Source organism: Falco naumanni, chromosome 1, assembly GCF_017639655.2.
Source record: "Falco naumanni isolate bFalNau1 chromosome 1, bFalNau1.pat, whole genome shotgun sequence".
Classification (NCBI taxonomy): domain Eukaryota; kingdom Metazoa; phylum Chordata; class Aves; order Falconiformes; family Falconidae; genus Falco; species Falco naumanni.
The window spans coordinates 48050203-48069035 of record NC_054054.1 but is presented as its reverse complement, the minus strand read 5'-3'; the positions used below and the strand labels follow the sequence as shown (position 1 = coordinate 48069035).

The 18833-nt window shown below is 38.0% G+C and overlaps 1 protein-coding gene across 18 annotated transcripts in view; it reads right to left on the bottom strand.

Moving 5' to 3' along the window:
• Positions 1 to 1290: 1290 nt before the first annotated feature.
• The window catches only part of ADD1 (adducin 1), a 64600-nt gene continuing 47057 nt past the window's right edge, over positions 1291 to 18833 (bottom strand). For 5 of the 18 annotated variants that reach the window (XM_040592750.1, XM_040592731.1, XM_040592721.1 and 2 more), the window contains 7 exons: positions 17322 to 17423; positions 15374 to 15463; positions 14439 to 14531; positions 8456 to 8612; positions 7189 to 7356; positions 6273 to 6368; positions 1291 to 1993 (listed from right to left, as the gene is read on the bottom strand). In XM_040592750.1, the coding sequence (XP_040448684.1) occupies positions 1641 to 1993; positions 6273 to 6368; positions 7189 to 7356; positions 8456 to 8612; positions 14439 to 14531; positions 15374 to 15463; positions 17322 to 17423 (1059 nt within the window). In that variant the 3' untranslated portion in view covers positions 1291 to 1640. Of the gene's footprint in view, positions 1994 to 5491; positions 5527 to 6272; positions 6369 to 7188; positions 7357 to 8455; positions 8613 to 14438; positions 14532 to 15373; positions 15464 to 17321; positions 17424 to 18833 lie in introns of those variants that run through there. The other 13 variants (XM_040592775.1, XM_040592801.1, XM_040592766.1 and 10 more) reach the window with 8 other exon arrangements.

Sequence of the window (18833 nt, the reverse complement as noted above, 5' to 3'; positions counted from 1 at the left end):
CCCTCCCGGCCACTGTTTCCCTTCGCTGCCTGAAACCAGCCAGACATGGCGGCGCCTCCCAGCCTCACGCAGGCCTGCTCGTCCGCAGCTGCGCCCAGCCGCTCAGCCCACCTCTCCCTCGCTGCTTTCTGCTCTGCGAACGTAAGGCATTAGTCTTCTGCTATTTTACCAATTGCAACGTTGAATATTGTCCTATAAAAGTCACATCCGTATTCTGTTTTGTGACAGACACGTGCTGCCAGTCAGCGTGTTCGCCTCCCCCAGGCAGGGTGTCAGTGTTTTCTGCCGTCACAGGGGAAGTGCTAACACCAGAAACCAGAAGCGGTGACCAGCCCTCCCTGCTCTTGGCTGGGGGAATTACGCATGGTTTGTCCTGCAAGCTTCACCCACCTGATCTTAAAACTACTGTTACAGTTAGTGAAGACAGAAGCATGGCAATAACTGGAAAATAGCGAATTCGGTGGTGAAAGTGATTTTTCTTTACCATGCTACATATTAAACAAACATTTATAGCAAACAGTGGAAATACACTTTTTGGGTTACTTGGGATTCCATACTTTACTGCTGGCAACAAAAAATATTAGAGAAATGCCAGTTTTCGTAAGTGAAAATAATTAATATAAAACAAGGTTAAATATTCAGTGTAATGCATTTACATTGTTATCATGGGAAGGAACAAACACAAAAGGCCACAAAGAGGGTTTATACGCAGCAGGTTTGCCTGTGCACCCAGGGGACTTTTTAAGAGGGTGAAAAAACCCTGTGCTAAGGCCCAAAATACAATTGCCCATGCTCCACACCACCAGCCGAAAAACTTCTGAAATACTTTCAATACAGTTACTTTTTAACCTTTTCTAGCAGCCCAATTTCCATGTAACTGATTCTTAGGGAGGCAAGATGGAAAGACAGATTTCCCTTAAACTATATTCACTAGAGAAAAAAAAACTAAAAGCTTGGGCTCTTTCAATGCACAACATGAGCGGAACGCACCACAGTTATTCCAGTCCTAGACATCAAAGATGATTTCATGAGCCAGTTCGAAAATAAAGCAAATTGAAAACCACGTTCATTTTGTTACAATAGTCAGAGGGGGGAGAGAGAGGAAGGAACGGATAGCTCCAAAGCTGGACTAAGACATGATCTGTAATCACAAGCTTGCAGAAGTTTACGTGTCAGTCCAAGAATACTTCCCCCTTGAAAACACCACTGCAAAAGCATCCTCTCTACAAGTCAGTATTTAAGAAGAAATTTACTTGTGATTTGGAACAGAATATTGGGAAAGAACACTTCTTGTGGTAAGCAATGCATTTTATTTTTAATTGTGAAAATGTTTTTCTTCTTTTGTAAAGCAGTGCGGGCTTTAAATCAAATATAATGATTCAATGCCTTCCACATGGAAGTCGTGTAATTACAAATTAGGGATCAGATCTGTGGTAGCTGCTGAAAACACAGGATTAGCACCTTTCTGGACATTAGTTTCTGGTTATAACCTTAAACAATCAAGCCATAACTTGAGGGGCTGGTTGGATTACTTGTTGCATTCATTTACATAGTAAGACAAAACACTCGGTACGATCTGGTACATTCTAGTGGTTAATGGATTTTAAAATATGACAGTGTTTCTGCAGTGTGTTTGGCCTTTAGGAGTCACTCTTCTTTTTGCTCTTCTTCAGGAAGGAAGGAGTGCGAAACTTCTTTTTCTTTTTTGATGGGGACTTCCCTGGGGATTCATCACTACCTGCATCAGCTGCTGTCCCCTCCTCAGCTGTTGGTGTTACTGGCTCTTCAGCGGGCTGAGACTGGGATTCCTTATTTTCCACTGCAGGTGATTCCATTTGGCTTTTGGGCACATCATCATCACATCTCCCTTCCTCCTTTCCTAAGGGAGGGAAGCCGAGTGCTTCCGAAGGCTCATCGGGGGTGAGATCTGGGAGGGTTTGCTTGAAAGTTGCAGCATCACTGTCATCTTTGTAAGTCTGGTCCTGCTGTGTCTCTAGTGGATGGACAGACAAGGACACAGTTAGTTTACGTAAGCGTCCCTGGAACAGACAGAGCGAAGCAAGTTGATGGTGAGCGCTCTCTATTAAGAAATTAATACATTTACTTGCATAAAGCCTTTGTAATAGGTTTGTTCTCCTTTAGCTTTGGACACAGAGATAGAAGCAAGATACTCAAACGTCGGTTTTGTTTCTAAGCTTCTTACACAGAACAGATAAAGCTGAGTTCCATCATGTGGGTGTAAACCATTAAGGTGGTAACTGTTTGAACTTACTCTCATGTTTTATTTGGGACATTTGCAAGCCATGTGATATTTCAGTACAGCACGCAGGAATTAAACCTCCGGTTTTCATCAGCATTGAAAAGAGTAATGAAATTCTGTATTTTGATTCTTCTGGTGGGATAAAACTAATTGCTGGTTTGCAGTGATCCGATACATGCAACTCCATTAATTTCTAAACTGTTGGCTTGCTAATTTTTAATAACAATGCTCAGATTTTCACAATATTCTTCCATGAGATCAAACAGATGTTGCTTCAGAATACGATTTCCTATCACAAAGGCTTCAATTCTTTTGCAAGATACGAGTAGAAATTATGGATTCCTATAAGTAAAATCCATGTATTTTATCAAATTACACAAGCTCAGCAGGTTATGCGGTACAACCTTTTTTTTTTCTCTAAAATGTACACGATGTCTAACAGCAAACTCACTCCATATAAACAAGCATCAAAACCCTAGTGGTAACTTTATGTCCAAAGGTGAACTTCACCAGCACTCCCAGCTGTAACACCTTCCTCATTCCCCACTATGCTTACGAGATGTTCTGTTTAAAGCTCCTCTTCGTGCATAAGATGTTTATCAACGAACAGTTTTTACAGTTCCCTACAATATTCATCACTGCACTGTACCCAAGAAGATCCGACATGGCTAATGACATCCATTAATGTTACGTAAGGAGGAATTTCGAACAAAATCCAGGCCAAACACATTGTAAGGTGCAAAAGGCAGACAACTATTTTTTCCCCTTCTAACATCTTGTTCATTTTAATTCAGAAAGAGTGAAGGCTTTCACAAGAATTTACAGGAAATACTTGATGCTTTCCCATCTTCCCTACGGAAATGACAGTGACTGTTCTTGCCATTTTTATTTTTGCCAGATGGGATCAATAATTCCCTGATGTATTTTAGAGGGCTCTGTTCTGTGAGTACCTGCTAGAAAACCAACATGTTTTTCCTAGAGCGCCATGAACTTCTAATAGGTTAAACAAAGCACACCAGTATTCAGTGCCAAACACTCAGAATGCACAAGTTAGCAGATTAAAGTTACAATGCAGGCAGGATTTAAGGCAGAGTAAAAAAAGTGAAAGCAATTATGTACATTACAAGCTGCCTCCTGAAGCTCGAGTTTAACCTGTATATGGTACGTGACACAAATTTTTAAGCAGCACCACCTACAATTCTTCACTACCACTACAGTCTTCTTGGATTTCATTTTACTTTTCAGGAATTACCTGAAAGCACTGCTGAGCTCTCCTCCCTGGGATCCAGCAACAGAATGCATGGGAGTGGTTCAAAGCTGGGCCAGGGGAGGTTTAGACCAGGCATTAGGGAGCATTTCTTTACCAAGAGGATGGTCGAACACTGGAACAGGCTCCCCAGGGAGGTTGCCGATGCCCCAGGCCTGTCAGTGTTTAGGTGGCATTTGGACAATGCCCTTAGTAACACACTTCAATTTTCAGTCAGCCCTGAACTGGTCAGACACTTGGACTAGATCGTCACTGTCAGTCCCTTCCAACTGAAAATATTAAATGCTATTCATTAGCTGGCCCTATTTTTAGCATCCAACCAGCACCATAATAGATTGTCAGTCAGTCCTATTTTATCTTTCTAAAATAAGTTTAAAAGAAAGTTTTAAGCAACGTTTACAAAAAGGAATTAGAAATTTTTGAAATTAAAAATTAGGAAGCTATAGGCATTCAAACAGCATTTGCTGATTGGCCTAAGCATTGGATAAATACAAACAATTTTATAACTCATTAATCCAGGACTGCTATCGTTCCCAGTTTGTCAAATTACCATCATCCTTACTAAATGGATTAACATCTTGCTGGAATTAAACACACGCATGTTTATCTAGGTCACTAAGGGCCATATTTCACCAGAATTAGGGAGATTCACAAATTCCACATTCAATAAAGCAAGCATGCCATATGTAAATGCCTTGCTGTTCTACTTGATGGATTTCAGTAACGTAACTAGGAAGGTTTAAAAATGTATCTTGCTGCAAAACCTATTTACAGTTTAAGAACTCAGCGGTATCTCAAACCGCCTTGTTTTTTAGAATCACCATCCCCACATCCATGCTCTCCCTTTAATATATGCTGTGGCATAACAGTTTGAAAAGTAACATTAATACTGGTGTGTGTTTGCAATTCACAGTATTTATGAAAATAAAGGTTTATGTTTTTTTTTTCCAACACAAACATGTGGCCAAAACACAAACTAGGCTATAAATGAGTTAACACAAAAAGCTTTTCTGACTTCAGCTACACTTAAATAGGAAAAATATGAGGAGAAAAGCTGAGAAAATGGCTGTATACAGAAAACGTCCTTCAACAGAACTTCTGCCAACTGAAGTAGTCATGGCATGAACTTTCAGTTACTTTCTAAAATAATCTTTGTATGTCTGTCCTGGAAAACTTACACAACTAAAAGAGTTTGTGGAACACAATTCTCAGTTTAAAAGAATTTTCAAGTTTTAGAACTTTTAGCAACATCACAGGTGTCTACCAGGTAGTTTGACTACTTTCATATCTGTGACAAACACACTGATTTTCGGATACAAAGGACATACAAATGGAGGGGACCAAACATCCTTGTTACTTTGCGGTGTGATCTGAGGTAGCCCTGCAGATCTAGCTGAAACAGCTGTAGAAGTTGCTACCGCCAAGTACTTGCCATTATTCCTTGGATGTATTTTGAATTTCTCTACAGCTGCCATATGTAACATAGGAGTAGTTCTGTATCCACTTCTGTGCAGAAGTCTGCTGGTTAAGTCCAAACCAATGTCAGCAGTGACACTTTTGCACTGGAATGGATTAGGAACTTTCTTCCATTTCATTACCAGGTCCGAGTCGTGTAGGCAGCAGCAAAGTGTTGGGGCAGAAACTCCCAGACCTGTTTCAGCTGTATCTGAAAGACAACTTCAGACTATTCCTCTTTAAACTGAGGAACCAGACACACAGATATGGAAACACATAATGTCATTTTCACGGTCTCTTTCAAAGGGGTAGTGCATTTTAACAGGAGATCTGTAACTACCTAGAAATACATGAAGTCAAGAACTAAAAAATCAGCATCTCAACTGAAAAAGCCTGCTTCTTAAAAAAAAAAAAAAAGCAGCAGCAAAATCAACAAGAAGACTTTAGTAAACAAAAACGCAAAAGTGAAGCAAAGCACATAAGCAGGTCAGAGTATGGAATGATACTTACTATGGTAACAGGTACTCTTTAGCATATCCATCTCCTGTTTGTAACGCAGCCACAAGAAGAAAAAAGCACAAGTAGAGAATCTATGCATTCATCACAGCCATTGTGTTAAGTCAGAAGAATGGTTGCAACCATTCTTATAGAAAACAGAATGAGATGAAGTAGTGAATGGAAGACTAACAGACAAGTGATATATCCAATGTACAAGGTAAAGGAAACGACAAAAATTAGATTACACCTGTTCAAGATGTTATTTTATCCTTTTTTCAGGAAACTGTAGACTTTACCAGCCCTGCTTTTATTTTAGGTAGAACTACTATGTCAGGTGTGCAAATAACGATATTTAGATTCAAATTGAGTTGGAAAAAATATATACTAAGGTGTAATCCAAGTACAATAACAGTTAAGAAATGTGCAATCGGTGAAGGAGGTTAACCAAAGTATCTAAATTTGTGTCTTGTTCACCATCAGACACTATTTCATTTCATAAGAGCAATTCTTTCTCACAGAAAATGCACAAAAGAGTAAATCAGTTGAGAAACACCAAGAGATGACAAGGCAATTCCGAAGAGATGAAAATTTGTCTTTACATCAATGCACACTTCTTTATTATTGTAAACTTAACTCCTGTTACACTCCTAGTTGAGTGGAGTATATTTTAGGTAGTATAAGGATATAATAAATAATTTACCTTTATTAGATACTAGTTCATATATTTTCATGCGTCAGTCACTAATGATACAGTTACTGGTTTCCCCTGGCCCCCACATGGGAAGAACATACCTTCCTCTATTTTAATCGGCGTACTGGGAGGCGTGCGAGCTGAGGTGGGATCAGGGGGACTTCTCTCTTTCTGTTGCCTGCCATCTTCTGAAGGTTCTGCAGATGTGGACAAAGACACATTGGCAAGCCAGACAAAACTTTTCAGCATGCGAGAAAACAAGTGTCCTTTTGCTCCATGCACACAAGATACGAATACGTTTTTCTGACCCAAAATTCTGCCAGGGTATTACTAAATAATACCAAAACAAGCAAAAGAAAATTAAGTCATATTTAGATATCAACAACGCTGTGCAAGTCACAGTTGTGCTCTTTCGTTGTTTGGTTTTGTTGTTTGGTTCTGTTTTGGTTTGGTTTTGTTGTTGTTTTTTTTTTTTTTTTTTAATAAGAGGGCATGAATAATGTAATCGTTTATGAACTGGTTCACACTGTTCTACAGAAAACTTGTGAGGCAAAACCACAAGGAAGATATAAGCAAATATGGGGGGGAAAAAATGTTTTTTTCTGTTTTTGAATGTTATCAGACCCACACAAGATAGCGCTCTTTTGCTTGTTTTGTATTGCTGAAACTCTGGAGTAAACAAAATTGCATCCAAAAAGAAAAGATGACTACGCAATCAGAGAAACATGCAGTAATTAAATGATTTAAAACAGATTTCACAGTGGTTTGTGTATTTGTTATTAGTAAGGAGGGTCTCCCTTGCTTCCAGGTTTAAACAGCCCTAGATCCAAAGGAAAATTATTAATAGAGTACACCACGTATCAGGAACAATATTAAAACATTGTTCTGCACAGTCCACCTAAGCAATTAAAAGTGCAATCAGTCCCACAGATGAGAGTCAACTGAGAATCTCCAAATCGTGTAGATAAAGAGGTTGTTCCTCAGATTGCAAGTGCAACTGTACCATATTAGTAATACCTGAGGCCTCAGCCAAAAGGTCAGGATCGGACCTTAACGCTTTGATCACTGCAGTATGAAATTCCTTATGGGAGGACTTCTGCCCGTCTGGCTCTTCCTGGTTAAGATGTGTGATGACTTGCTGCGCAGTCTGACAAGAAACCCATGCAGCAGCAAACTGAGTGTTATCTAAAGATTTAGACAGTGATGATACACCACGATCCTGTAAAGTCTTTTTCATATCTGTTCCTAGACAGGTTTTTGATCTGCCTTTCAAATCCAGACATTTTTTATCTGACGTTATTTTGCTCACTGATGGTCTGATTTCTGAGCAATGTACTCTGTTCCCCAGCTGGTGTCTGACTCAGTAATACAGTCTCTCCATATTTTGATATCTTATCTAAGAAGGATGTAGCAGTGATACTCAGAGAATAAATGTATCCAGTTATACAGGCATAACAGCAGAGTATCCCACCCCACACAGCCCACTACTTGATTAACTAAACACATATGACCTATGATGGCCCCCTACATTGTCTTATACAAAGCAGAAGCAGGGAGCACGCACTGCAAAAGAAACAGCACTTCTGGTTCCTGCATCACTCAAATTCAAAACCTAACAACAGAGAAGCATTGTTAAGTATTATCCCTTAAAATCACACAGAAGTTAAAGCAGGATAACCACTTCAGATGCAGCAACGGTTTCACTTTACAGCACAAATCTCCCATAATTCTACAATAATTTAGAAAGTCTTTGGGGGCAGGTCCCCAGGGCGTGCCATTTCCACTTAGCAATCAAACGTTGTTCTGCATCTTCCCCACTGAACAAATTTCTCAAATGCACAATTTTCAGTGAGTTTGAAAACAGCACTTTTGCTGCTAAAAAGCAACACCATTCTCTCAGCCTAAACTCATCCCCAATGCCAAAGGAAACAAAGCTGAACGATCTGCAATACTCTGCAGTACCTAAACATTTTTCTGACTGAAGTTTCAAGCTTTCAACCTCCTAATCGCAGCAGTAACTGGCCATACAAAACACCCCAGCTGGTCTACTAGGGTAGTTATTTTAAAATAAGATCTATGCATTTTACAGAATACTCCATTACCACTTAGATTGCACATTCTATCTCCAATATGCTTTTTAAATTTCTAATTCACACTGGAAAAGCTAAAACACCGAAGCTGAGTAATTTATCCGTAGCCTTTGCAGGTGACCCAGCTTTCAATTAGCAATAAACTTGCTGTTGTTATAATCTACTGCAGAAAAAACACACACAGAGAAACCAACCTTCTGGTCCCTTCTGCTTTCTTTCTACTTCTTTGCGATATTCTTCCAGTTCTCGATCAGTGAGTTTATTGAAAGGATTTGGTCCTGTTGTGCTCACTATGACTTTTGGTTGATACTCTTTCTCAATTATTGCCTTTGACGCAGTCACCAGTTCCCCCTGACAAAAGAAAATTAAGATACATCTGCAATCCAGCAGTAACTTGCAGAACCCTGAGAAGTACAGAGGCTACAAAGCAAATCAACCTAAAAACGAAACAAAAAGATAATCTGGAAAGTGCTGCATTTATTTTCTTTTAGTTTTGGGGTTTTTTAAATTTATTTAATCAACAGCAGTTTAATATACAGGAGAAAGCAGGTTTCATTTATTACTCTTACAGACACATCACTGTTTCCACCAGGGAACATCCACCATTAAGCAGCAGATCAAACAGCAGCCAAACAGTTTAGCTGAATTATATCTGAAGTCACAGAAGTAGCAAGTTTTTCTTTTTCTCCCCACAGAAGCACCAGGATACCAGGCCCAACCACATGGCTATTGGGCACAGAATACAAGCAGAAGTTCACAGAACTCAGTTCATAGGTATCTTTGGTTGTGGTTTGTTTTGGTTGGGGTTTTTTTTATTTGTTTCGTTTTGGGTTTTTTGTTTGTTTTTATAAAGGGAAAAGCCATTTCTAGTAGCTACTATGTAACATCTAACAGATGTTACAGTAAAAAGCCATCTTGTATGTGTCTTGTATACACCAGATTAACAGTTTATTACAAGCAATTTTAAAGTACTTAAGGTTAACTGTAATCTTATACAAGTCAGCATATTTACATCTATAACATTTGTCATACAAGCCAGATAAAAAGTTATACAAATAAAAATAAAACATTAGCATCCTAAGTACGCTAAGTTCCAATGGACAAAAGCAGCCGCATCAGAGAATCTCTAATGCTAAGGTTTTTAGTTTTTCTCCTCAAATCATATAGTAAAGACTAAAGCCACTGACTTTTCATTGTCTCGGACAGGGAAGGTGCTTGCCTGGATAGATGCTGTATCTTTCAAGTGACTTGCTTAAGCATTTGGGTTTTTTTTTTCACCAGATATACATACAGAACACTACTGGCACTAGTTCAGAAATGACTGATGTGTGGTCTGTGCCTCATGTCACTGCAATGCCTGAATTATCTTCGTTGTTGAAAAGAGGTATTTGAATTCCATTACCAAGTACATACAGGTTATTGGTTGGCCTAAGTTGTCTTCATATTCAAATGTTATTTGTACCAATATTTAAAAGAAAGCATTAAAAAGCACAGTTCAAAAGTAAACAGCACTCAAACAGACAAACATTCCATTCCACAGCTGTATTTGATGGACAAGCATGAGATCTTCACTGCACAACTGAAGATGAAATTAGACAGAGTACTGTTTTGGATGTTAAGAGCTGCTTTGGACAAGCTGTCAGCACCAAAAAGGTGACAGGCAAGAATATCCAGGTAGAATGAGGAGAAGAGCAGTTCGTTGTTTCTGAAATTCTCATGAGAGATCTCCAGAAACCTCATCTAGAGCAACCCAGGGAGGTAAGAACAGCTGGTTGTTAGAATCTATTCTGTTCTTCAGGAAGCAAACACCAGCCAGAAGTACTAAAGAACAAACAGCACAACAACACGTCTCCACTGTAAGATCCTGAAAAGAACTACAGGACAGAAATATCCCTAAAACGCTACACATCAACTCCATCTCTCCATAAAACAAGAACTCATCTCAGATGCAGAATGTCTGTAGAATGTCAAAAGCCTTTTCTCAGGTATTTCCATTAAGCACGAATTTGACAGTCATAGCTTTTCTTGCAGGCTAATGCATTAAAAAAAATGTCACAAACCCACTAACCTTTGTACAAACCCAAAACTACAGGTCCCAGCTTTTGATGACGGCAGAAAATTGGCACCCATGGCAATTTTCTATTTCCCTCTCTACCTCTGTCCACCTTTCAAACTAGATATTGTCTTTAACTGAACCCTGGCAATAAATAGCAGGGGCTTTTAAAGCACTGACCTCAGGCAGAATTTCTAGAGATTTCTAGGACAACAAAAGTCAACAGAGGAACAAGACATACAGTGCACACTGGTATCCATGGAATGTTTCAGAATCTTTGAGTCTTGTCTGCAAGTTGAATCCAAAATGACTGAGTAGAACAACTTTCACATGAAACAACATTTTTCTGAATGCCTACTGATTGAAATAATGACAAACAGCAAAATACGCGGTTTGCAGCAAGATGACTCGTGCACTGGCATTATGTGCTCTCCTCCTTAAGAGAGTACCTTTCTTAACTACTGGGAATAAAAGCAGCACGCCAAGCTTACCATGTTCACTAAATTAAAAGAACCCAATAAATAACAAACCAAAACCGAACACACACAAAACTACACCCACAATTAATGCAAACGGTATTTGTACTAGCTGAGTATCTCCGACCAAAGAGCACTAGTATTTAAAAAGATTAGTGGCAAAGACAGTAAGCGGATTACGTATTACAAAGAAAAAGCAGTTGTGTTTTTTGGACTGTAGAAGCAGAAAACTATGCGAGACCAGAAAGGCAAACTTTTGATCTGCTAAAAGCTGCTTCCAGATTAACACATCCAGTTTTGCTCAGTATCAATAGTATGGTAGGAGTTAAAAGGCCTCTAACAAAAGTTGTAAGTGTAGAGGTACTGATTCCATGGGGAAAATAAATGATAGTAGCATGTTGGTAAGCTCCACAACACGATTAGTCTAAAACATGTAGAAATCAAAGTAGTAGAGATACAGCACTTCACAGAATAGGCCACAGAAGCAGCCTTCCAAGAATTCAAATCAAAATACACAACACAAAGGAAGAGAGTAACAAGGGACAGAAGGAAAACAAGTAGAAAGGACTAAAAAGACACTACAAGATGTACTGTAGATTGTTAAATGTGACAGTAAAATAGACAAGACTTCGCAGAGCTATCAACCTGTCCATGCCATCTGGAGATTCCTATGAATGGTCAGAAAAACTGAACAAGAAAATCGATCTGTAGTTGCTTCCAGTACTAGAGAGCCTGCAGAGAAAGAATAAATTCCCATATAAAAGACTGGCACTCTGTTTCGACAGAGGATGACACTCAAAAAAATAATGTTCTAGTGATTTCATCTGGATTACACTGACACTAGTATTATTTTGATGATGGTTCTAGTACTATTTTGATGACAATTTGAAGTTTGATTCCATGTGTAAGCACCTGAATATCAACAGTATCTTCTCCACTGTAAGAATTAATTGATACATTACATTCATGAACAGAATGTATTTTCACTCCTGAGAATTCAGTAGGGGCACATTCTCCCAATAAAGATACAACAAAGGGGAAGTCATTCAATACTAAACTTGGCCCTCACATATCCTACACGGAAATTTTACGTATCAAGTCATTTTGCAACCTCTCTACCAAATCTTGCTTTCAGAGAAAAATTTGAAACTGCTGTGAGGTGACCATCATTTAACAGGCAAGCACTTCATCTTGTTCTCATGGATAGACGTGGACAAAACTGGCACCTTATACATGACAAGTAGGTTCTTATTAATTGTCTAAAGCTAACAATCAGTCTTAACACAAACTGGCATTAATGCAGCGCCTTTACCCAAAAAAAACAGGATTCATAAAGTACTGTTCATGTAGAAGTCGCCATTAAAACACAGTGCCACCTCTGGGGAAGAACTCAGAGGCTCTTCATGCTCAACAAAGCCACAAAATTTCCATTCTAAAGGAAGACACACAAAATCGGTGATTCCCCTTTTACTTGAAGTTCTTGAAAATTCATGTGAATTTATTTTTTAAAAAATCAGATTGCAGAATAGTCATTGGTAAGAATAACCAACGTTCCCTCTCATTCAGCCAAGACTGCAGCAGCAACTTGGTTAACCAAGTCTATAACAAGAATAAATAAAATCACGTTATGCACAAGGAGCTCGTGTTGCAACATGGCCAGGACTTCTCAGAACATGGACAAAGCAAGTGACAAGGCAAAACGGAGTATTTACTACTGCAGCCAGAGGCACAGAAGACTCAAAGCATTACATGCATACTGTACACAAACGGGATTTTCTTCATCCAAAATAGTGTGCATTAGTATTTGATATAAATCTCAATGTTGACTGAAAACATAACACATTTTAAGCATTATTGCAATCAGATGGAACTTTTTACTTTAATCACAGTGAAGTGTCAAAGGATTTGTCAGCTGAGAACGTGTAATTATCTGGTACCTAAAAGTCCTTTAGTCCTTGACGTACAGGTCTGCTCGAAGTTTTATTCAAAGTTTCATTTGAGGTTTACAAGGGCATCAAAAGATTTCTTATAGTTTCTTTGTTCCACCATGGACAACTGATTATTGGCATAATCTTTCTAGAAAATTTCTCTGGTGGGGTGTTTTTTTCTGTTGTTGTTTGGTTCGTTGGATTTTGTGTCTTTTTTGTGTCTTGTTTGTTTTATTTCATTTTGGGTTTTTTGTTTTTGGGTTGTTTGTTATACTCCCCCCCCCCCCCGCCCCCAACAGGAAGTTATTAAGCATTCAGATCACAATCCATATTAAGATAATAAAGATTATTAAACAGGCCACTCCTACTTAACTAATATTGTGATATAATTTTATCAAGTATTTCAGAAGGAAACGACTTTCATGACACCACAAAAAGGAAACACATTGTTTGGACATCTAAAGCCTCACACTACTACTAGGCAAAATCATATAACCAACAGACCTTTTGTTGGTTCCTTGCCATCTACAAAAATGCATGTACAATATTTGGCTAATTTTACAGAAAGATGATGCTATTATTTAAAAAACAGTACTTGAAAGCTACCTTGCATATCACTGATGAAAGAAACCGCTTGTGTTATGATAACCAAAGGATGACTATCACAATAATGATTCTTTACTTTGAAGGCATTCTTAAGCAGAGAATAGAAGGCATGCACTGCCTGGAAGACTTTGGCTTTGCTTTATTTTTCATCTTAAATCTGGAAATAGTATTTTATTATTTTTCCTTTCAGAATATGGATAAAACAAACTCTGATGTGAAAAACATCATTACAAGATTCTCATTATGATACAACTATCTATAATACAAACTGGCTCATTACACTAGGAGGAAATTATTATGGTTCTTTGATGGGAAAACTCTTCTGACAATGAGATGTTAGGCATGACTTAAACCAAGAGTTAAAATAAAATACTGGAGCAGAAGAGACACTGATGCTTATTTACACACTGTGCTTCCACGTGAGATCACCTCCAAGAAACTCCTTCAAAACCTGGCAGAGAAAGACAGCTTAAGGACGCATTGTGTCCAATGTGCAAACTACTCCTCTTTACTCAGCCTCAAAGGACTGCTCACCCCAACCACACACACCTCTCTTGAATTTACTCTGTATTTTAAGTGTGTTATGTAAGCACAAGCATGATTACACGTTTGAAAGCCAATCGATTTTGGAAGTGTGGGGCATCACTCAGCAACTCTTGTCGATAAACACAGGAAGTTTTAAGGAAACAAGACATCTAGCAATGTAGGATCAAAAGTTGACAGTGTTCGTCAGCATGACGTATTCTGAACATGTGGTACCTTCAGAATGACACTGATGTCATCAGGCTAAGGTTAAGCTAACTTAAAATCGATCTCAGAGTAATTCAACACTAATAGCATGCACAAAGAAACCCACTGTATGCAGAACCTAATCAGCACCTTAACATCAAAAGCGTTTCCTCAACAGCTTCTACAGCCAAAGAAAAATCCTTAAAAGATACTTTAACAGGGTAAAGTAACTGCTTGTATAGTTGCATATACGTAATTTGGAGATCCATCTTTCTTTTTTCTTTTATAGCCAGATCTTGAACTAACAGAAGGAAAAGGTCAGGGTAAGGAAAAGGTAAAACGAAGGGTGAACAATAGCATTTAGAGCAGTATGACAGGGCAGTACCTTTCTAACAGACAGAGATTTAGCAGGACTAAAGGCCTGCTCTGTGAGATCGAGCCCTTCAATAGATTCCGTACAGTCTGAGAGGGGAGCATCCTGCAACAGTAAATTGAGTAAACAGAGCAAACCGAGCCCAGGCTTTAAAACATCAACCAAAAGCATTATGATGCTTGCGAAAACCATGCAAAGAAACAGTAACTGGTAGATAAAATTGCAAGTGAGAATGAATCGACATGCACACAATATGACACCCAACATGAATAATGCTATGGTCATGATCAGACTTGCCAAACTTTTTAAAGTGTATCAGAAAATACTTAGCTGGGGCAGTTAAAGCACTTGGATATACAGAGCTTTAAAGTCATTCAGCTACAGAGTATAACTGTATAGCTCTAATTCTTACTTTACTTGGAGCTACGATTCAGTCTTTTGTATATCCAGATACATTGTTTTAAGTTTTACTGACATATAATAGGTTCTTTTTCCCCAAACTGCTCTTCAAATAAAATATTATGAAGCATGATAAAACATATTTAACACATAACACTACTGCCCCATAGTGAGCCTGCTGGGCTCAGTATTAATACTTCAAGATACATAAACTTGGAAAACAAAACAAAAAGTTGTCACAAAGCCCAACTAATTTTGAACGAGAATCTAACCCATATAAATAAGCCTTCGGAATTTCATGCATTACATTCAGCAAAAAAAAAAAATAAGCATCCTCCACAGACATGCTTGGGCTACATGGCTGAAGCCTCTTAAATTTCTGACCCTGAGCACTCTCGCAAAGACAATGGTGTTACCTCTAAGACTTACCTTATAAACAGTTACTCTCTGCCAATTAAAGAATAATTTTATAGTGATATATTAGGTGAAAGTAGAGGACACAGTAAATTAACTTTTAGCTAATAGTTTTAAGCATTTTATATTCTCACCTGTACAAGACTCCTGTCCACAACTACCCCAGAAAGAACCTGTGACTGAGGGCCTGCAGTTTTAATATCTTGTAAATTTTGCTCTCGAATCTGTAAAGGAAAGCAGCAAAATACAGTCACATGAACAACAGAGAGAAGTTAACTACATGTTTCCTATTTAAAAAAGGGGTGGGTGAACCTACCAACAGGCTATAGTGTCAATTGCTATGGCCTGACCCATCAAATAAAGCTGTGCTTACAAACACCACATGAAAGTATGTGCTCGGGTTCCTAGTTGTTTCCTCGTATTTCTCAGAATTCAGGTTTTAAAGTACTACAGCAGGTACCGTCCTTTGGTTTTTTGGTACTGGCTCATGGCAAAAACTCTACAGATCAGGTAACAGACAACTCCAGTTTGTAAAGAAGAGCAAGGAGAGAAGAGAAGCAAAAGAGGTCATATTTATGTAAGTCTATTGTACCTGACCTATCATTTACAAGCTTCTGTCACTACCTATGAGTCACTGATACTGCACCACAATACTATTTTCCTTACGGTACTTACAGTGGAACACTGTACAACATTCAATTTTTGCATCTAGTCAGGACCATATTCTCAAAAGAGCATATAAATATTATTCTATGCATAAAGTGACACTCCAGAGTACTCTAACACATCCTTTTGTTGCATCCTAAATACCTCCCAGTTCTTTCCCTATGAAGAAGGGAACAGATACCAGATCTTTAAATCTAGGTATTTCTTATTTAAATTCGCTGTCCTACAGTGGCGAAGAATTCATAACTGACTTAAAATTTATTTCTAAAATATTCTGCCTCTTGTTCCAAGATAAACGAAGAAAAGCACATGTCCAGAAAGACCTCTACAACTACAAAGGACATTCAGTTTTCCAAAAAAAAGACATGCATACAAGCATACAAACACAAGGTATCATTAATACTTGGTATTTCAGAAAGCATGAAGATCCTGCATCATCTGTACTTGTTTCTAGTTTATTACCCTTCTTGTGATCAGGAAAGTAAAAAGTTTGAAGTTTTACTCCTTCCCTCTTAGCTGCTTTATTCAGGTTTTTAATAAAACAGTATTTGTGTTTCAAACACCAAGTAACTGCTTGGCAATCTCACCAGACTTCTCATTCCAAGTGATTATTATTTTACAGTGCCAAGTTAGGAAAAGCAAAAGCTTTATCAACCTTATGCAAATTATTTTAGAACAAATCAGTGTTCCTGCTAGTACCCCTGCACAGAGACCTTCCTGTGACATAACGCTGACTCTCATGTTCCATATGGCCATCAGTGAGAAGTAGCAAAACAATCCAGAACCAGTTACATATTAACAAGATACCAGTGCGTATTTTACACTATAAAAGAAATGAAGTGAAAAAACCCCAATGCATTCAATGCTTTCCTGTTGGTAGACTGGTGACAAGAAGATCTGAAATTTGAAGACTGGAAAATTAACTGCTAGCTCATTTCAAGATTATTAATGTGCCGTTCCAAAGGCCGAAAGAATTTCCGTAACAATCACAGCATATTACAATATAACAAAATACAATACGGAGAGAGATCCATAGACTTCTTTGCTTAGGCAACAATTTCAACTGGTGAAACCAAGCAGGAGAATGTAAAAAACCATGATCTTAGGGAACAGAATTACTACCATAAAACTCAGTAGTGGCTGTTTCAGAGGTATCCAGCAACCGGTCTGACAGTAAAAAAATGTAAGATAATTAAAGTCTTCATATAGTGGACAGTAATACCATCTTTTTCCAAATGTGTTCAGAACATTTCAGAATTGTTTCAGTATCCAGTTATAAAGGGAGAGGACAATACCAGAGCTGTGTTATTGAACCTCCAGAATTTCACTATAGCAAAGTAAATTAGTTCATTAGAAGTAAGCAACTTAATTGTAATGGTGACCAAAAAAAAAAGTTATTTTATTGCTATTACAAACCTTGTTCCTCATTTCTTGGACCTCCTTTGGATTGGTGTTCAATGGAACAAACAGGTTAGGGACAGCAGAGGTGGCAGTTCTATGTCCATCCTCTTTAGTCCACTGTAATATCAAGAACAGTTGAACAGTCAGAATTGCAGTAATGGCTACGGACACTCTGAGCAGCAAATTCACGTAACAGTTGATCATGCATTATACATAGCAGAGAACTGAACCAATGATTGTGTTCTTCTACTGATTCCTAAGACTACTTAAGTTGCTTCCTTCTTCAGTAACATAAACTGTATCTTCAGATACGTTTCTAAGTATCAGAATCGTTCTATTAAGTCAGGCTAGCAACAGCAACAACAGAGCCAGTTAACCTGCAAATAACTTCCACCCCAAATGATGCAATTACGACAGCCATGTGCATTTCAGAGATTATGGAGACTGAAGGGTTTTAAAGTGTTTTTTTCTGTGCACTTGACCACACTGACAACTGCAGTGTTTCATGCTTCTAAAAATAGTCTACCTCTCACTTTATGAAGAGACATATTAATGCAGGAGCAGGAAAACTCCAATATAATTACTTATTTTTAAGGATATTTTTAATCAGAATTTTCACAATGAGTTCGTATTTGTTTAAAAAGGACACTATTCCTTACCTAAACAGAAGTACAGCGAGATCTAAGACACGAGCTCTAAAACCCTGTTACTGCCACTTTTCTTTTCTGCACTGGGTATTTTTACAAAATAGCATGAGAGAGACAAAGAGATCATTGATTCAATCCTCTGATACTCAACAAACATCAAAGCGAACTTAAAGCATAAGATGACAGAAATATGAAAAGCAATGTGATGTCACTAACCAGGTTTAGTGAATGATTCTGTACTGTGAAGCAAGAGTGGGCATCACCAAAGTTTTGCATTAAAACAAGCTACTTCAGCAAAATGTTCTGTTTCCAGAATTAGTTTCTGCACAGATAAATGGCTGTATCAGCACAGCAACCTAGAGGAACAGTTTGGTGATGTCGAATATTTTATAACTCATAGCCCAAAAGGTTACAAAAATATCCCAAACACAAACTTTAAGCGCTTCATGGGTTCTTCATTGAAGGTTGCTTTATTTGATCAGTGCATTTAGTATGGAGCTCTCTTTAATTTGATGCATAACTAACTCTTTATCTTGGTATGTTTATTATATGCAGTGTCCTAATTTCCAATCACTATTGCATAGAAAATGCACCGAACAGTAAAGCAAACCTGTTTATAGAGCAAATGCTATGCATTTTTTCCTGAGTAACTTCAAGAAACAATAAGATAGCCAGAAACTGTCAAACTTCAAAAAGCAACAGAATTTTAAAATGTTTTGCAACTGTAAAGTAAAAAATGGAATGAACATGGAGCTGTGAAATACTCACTGATGAATATCTTCTCAGATAAAAACTACTCCAGCTTTTTATTAAAGATAATTTTTAGTCAAAACATATAAAAACAACCTCAACATAACAATCTATTTTTTCTTTAGGTTAA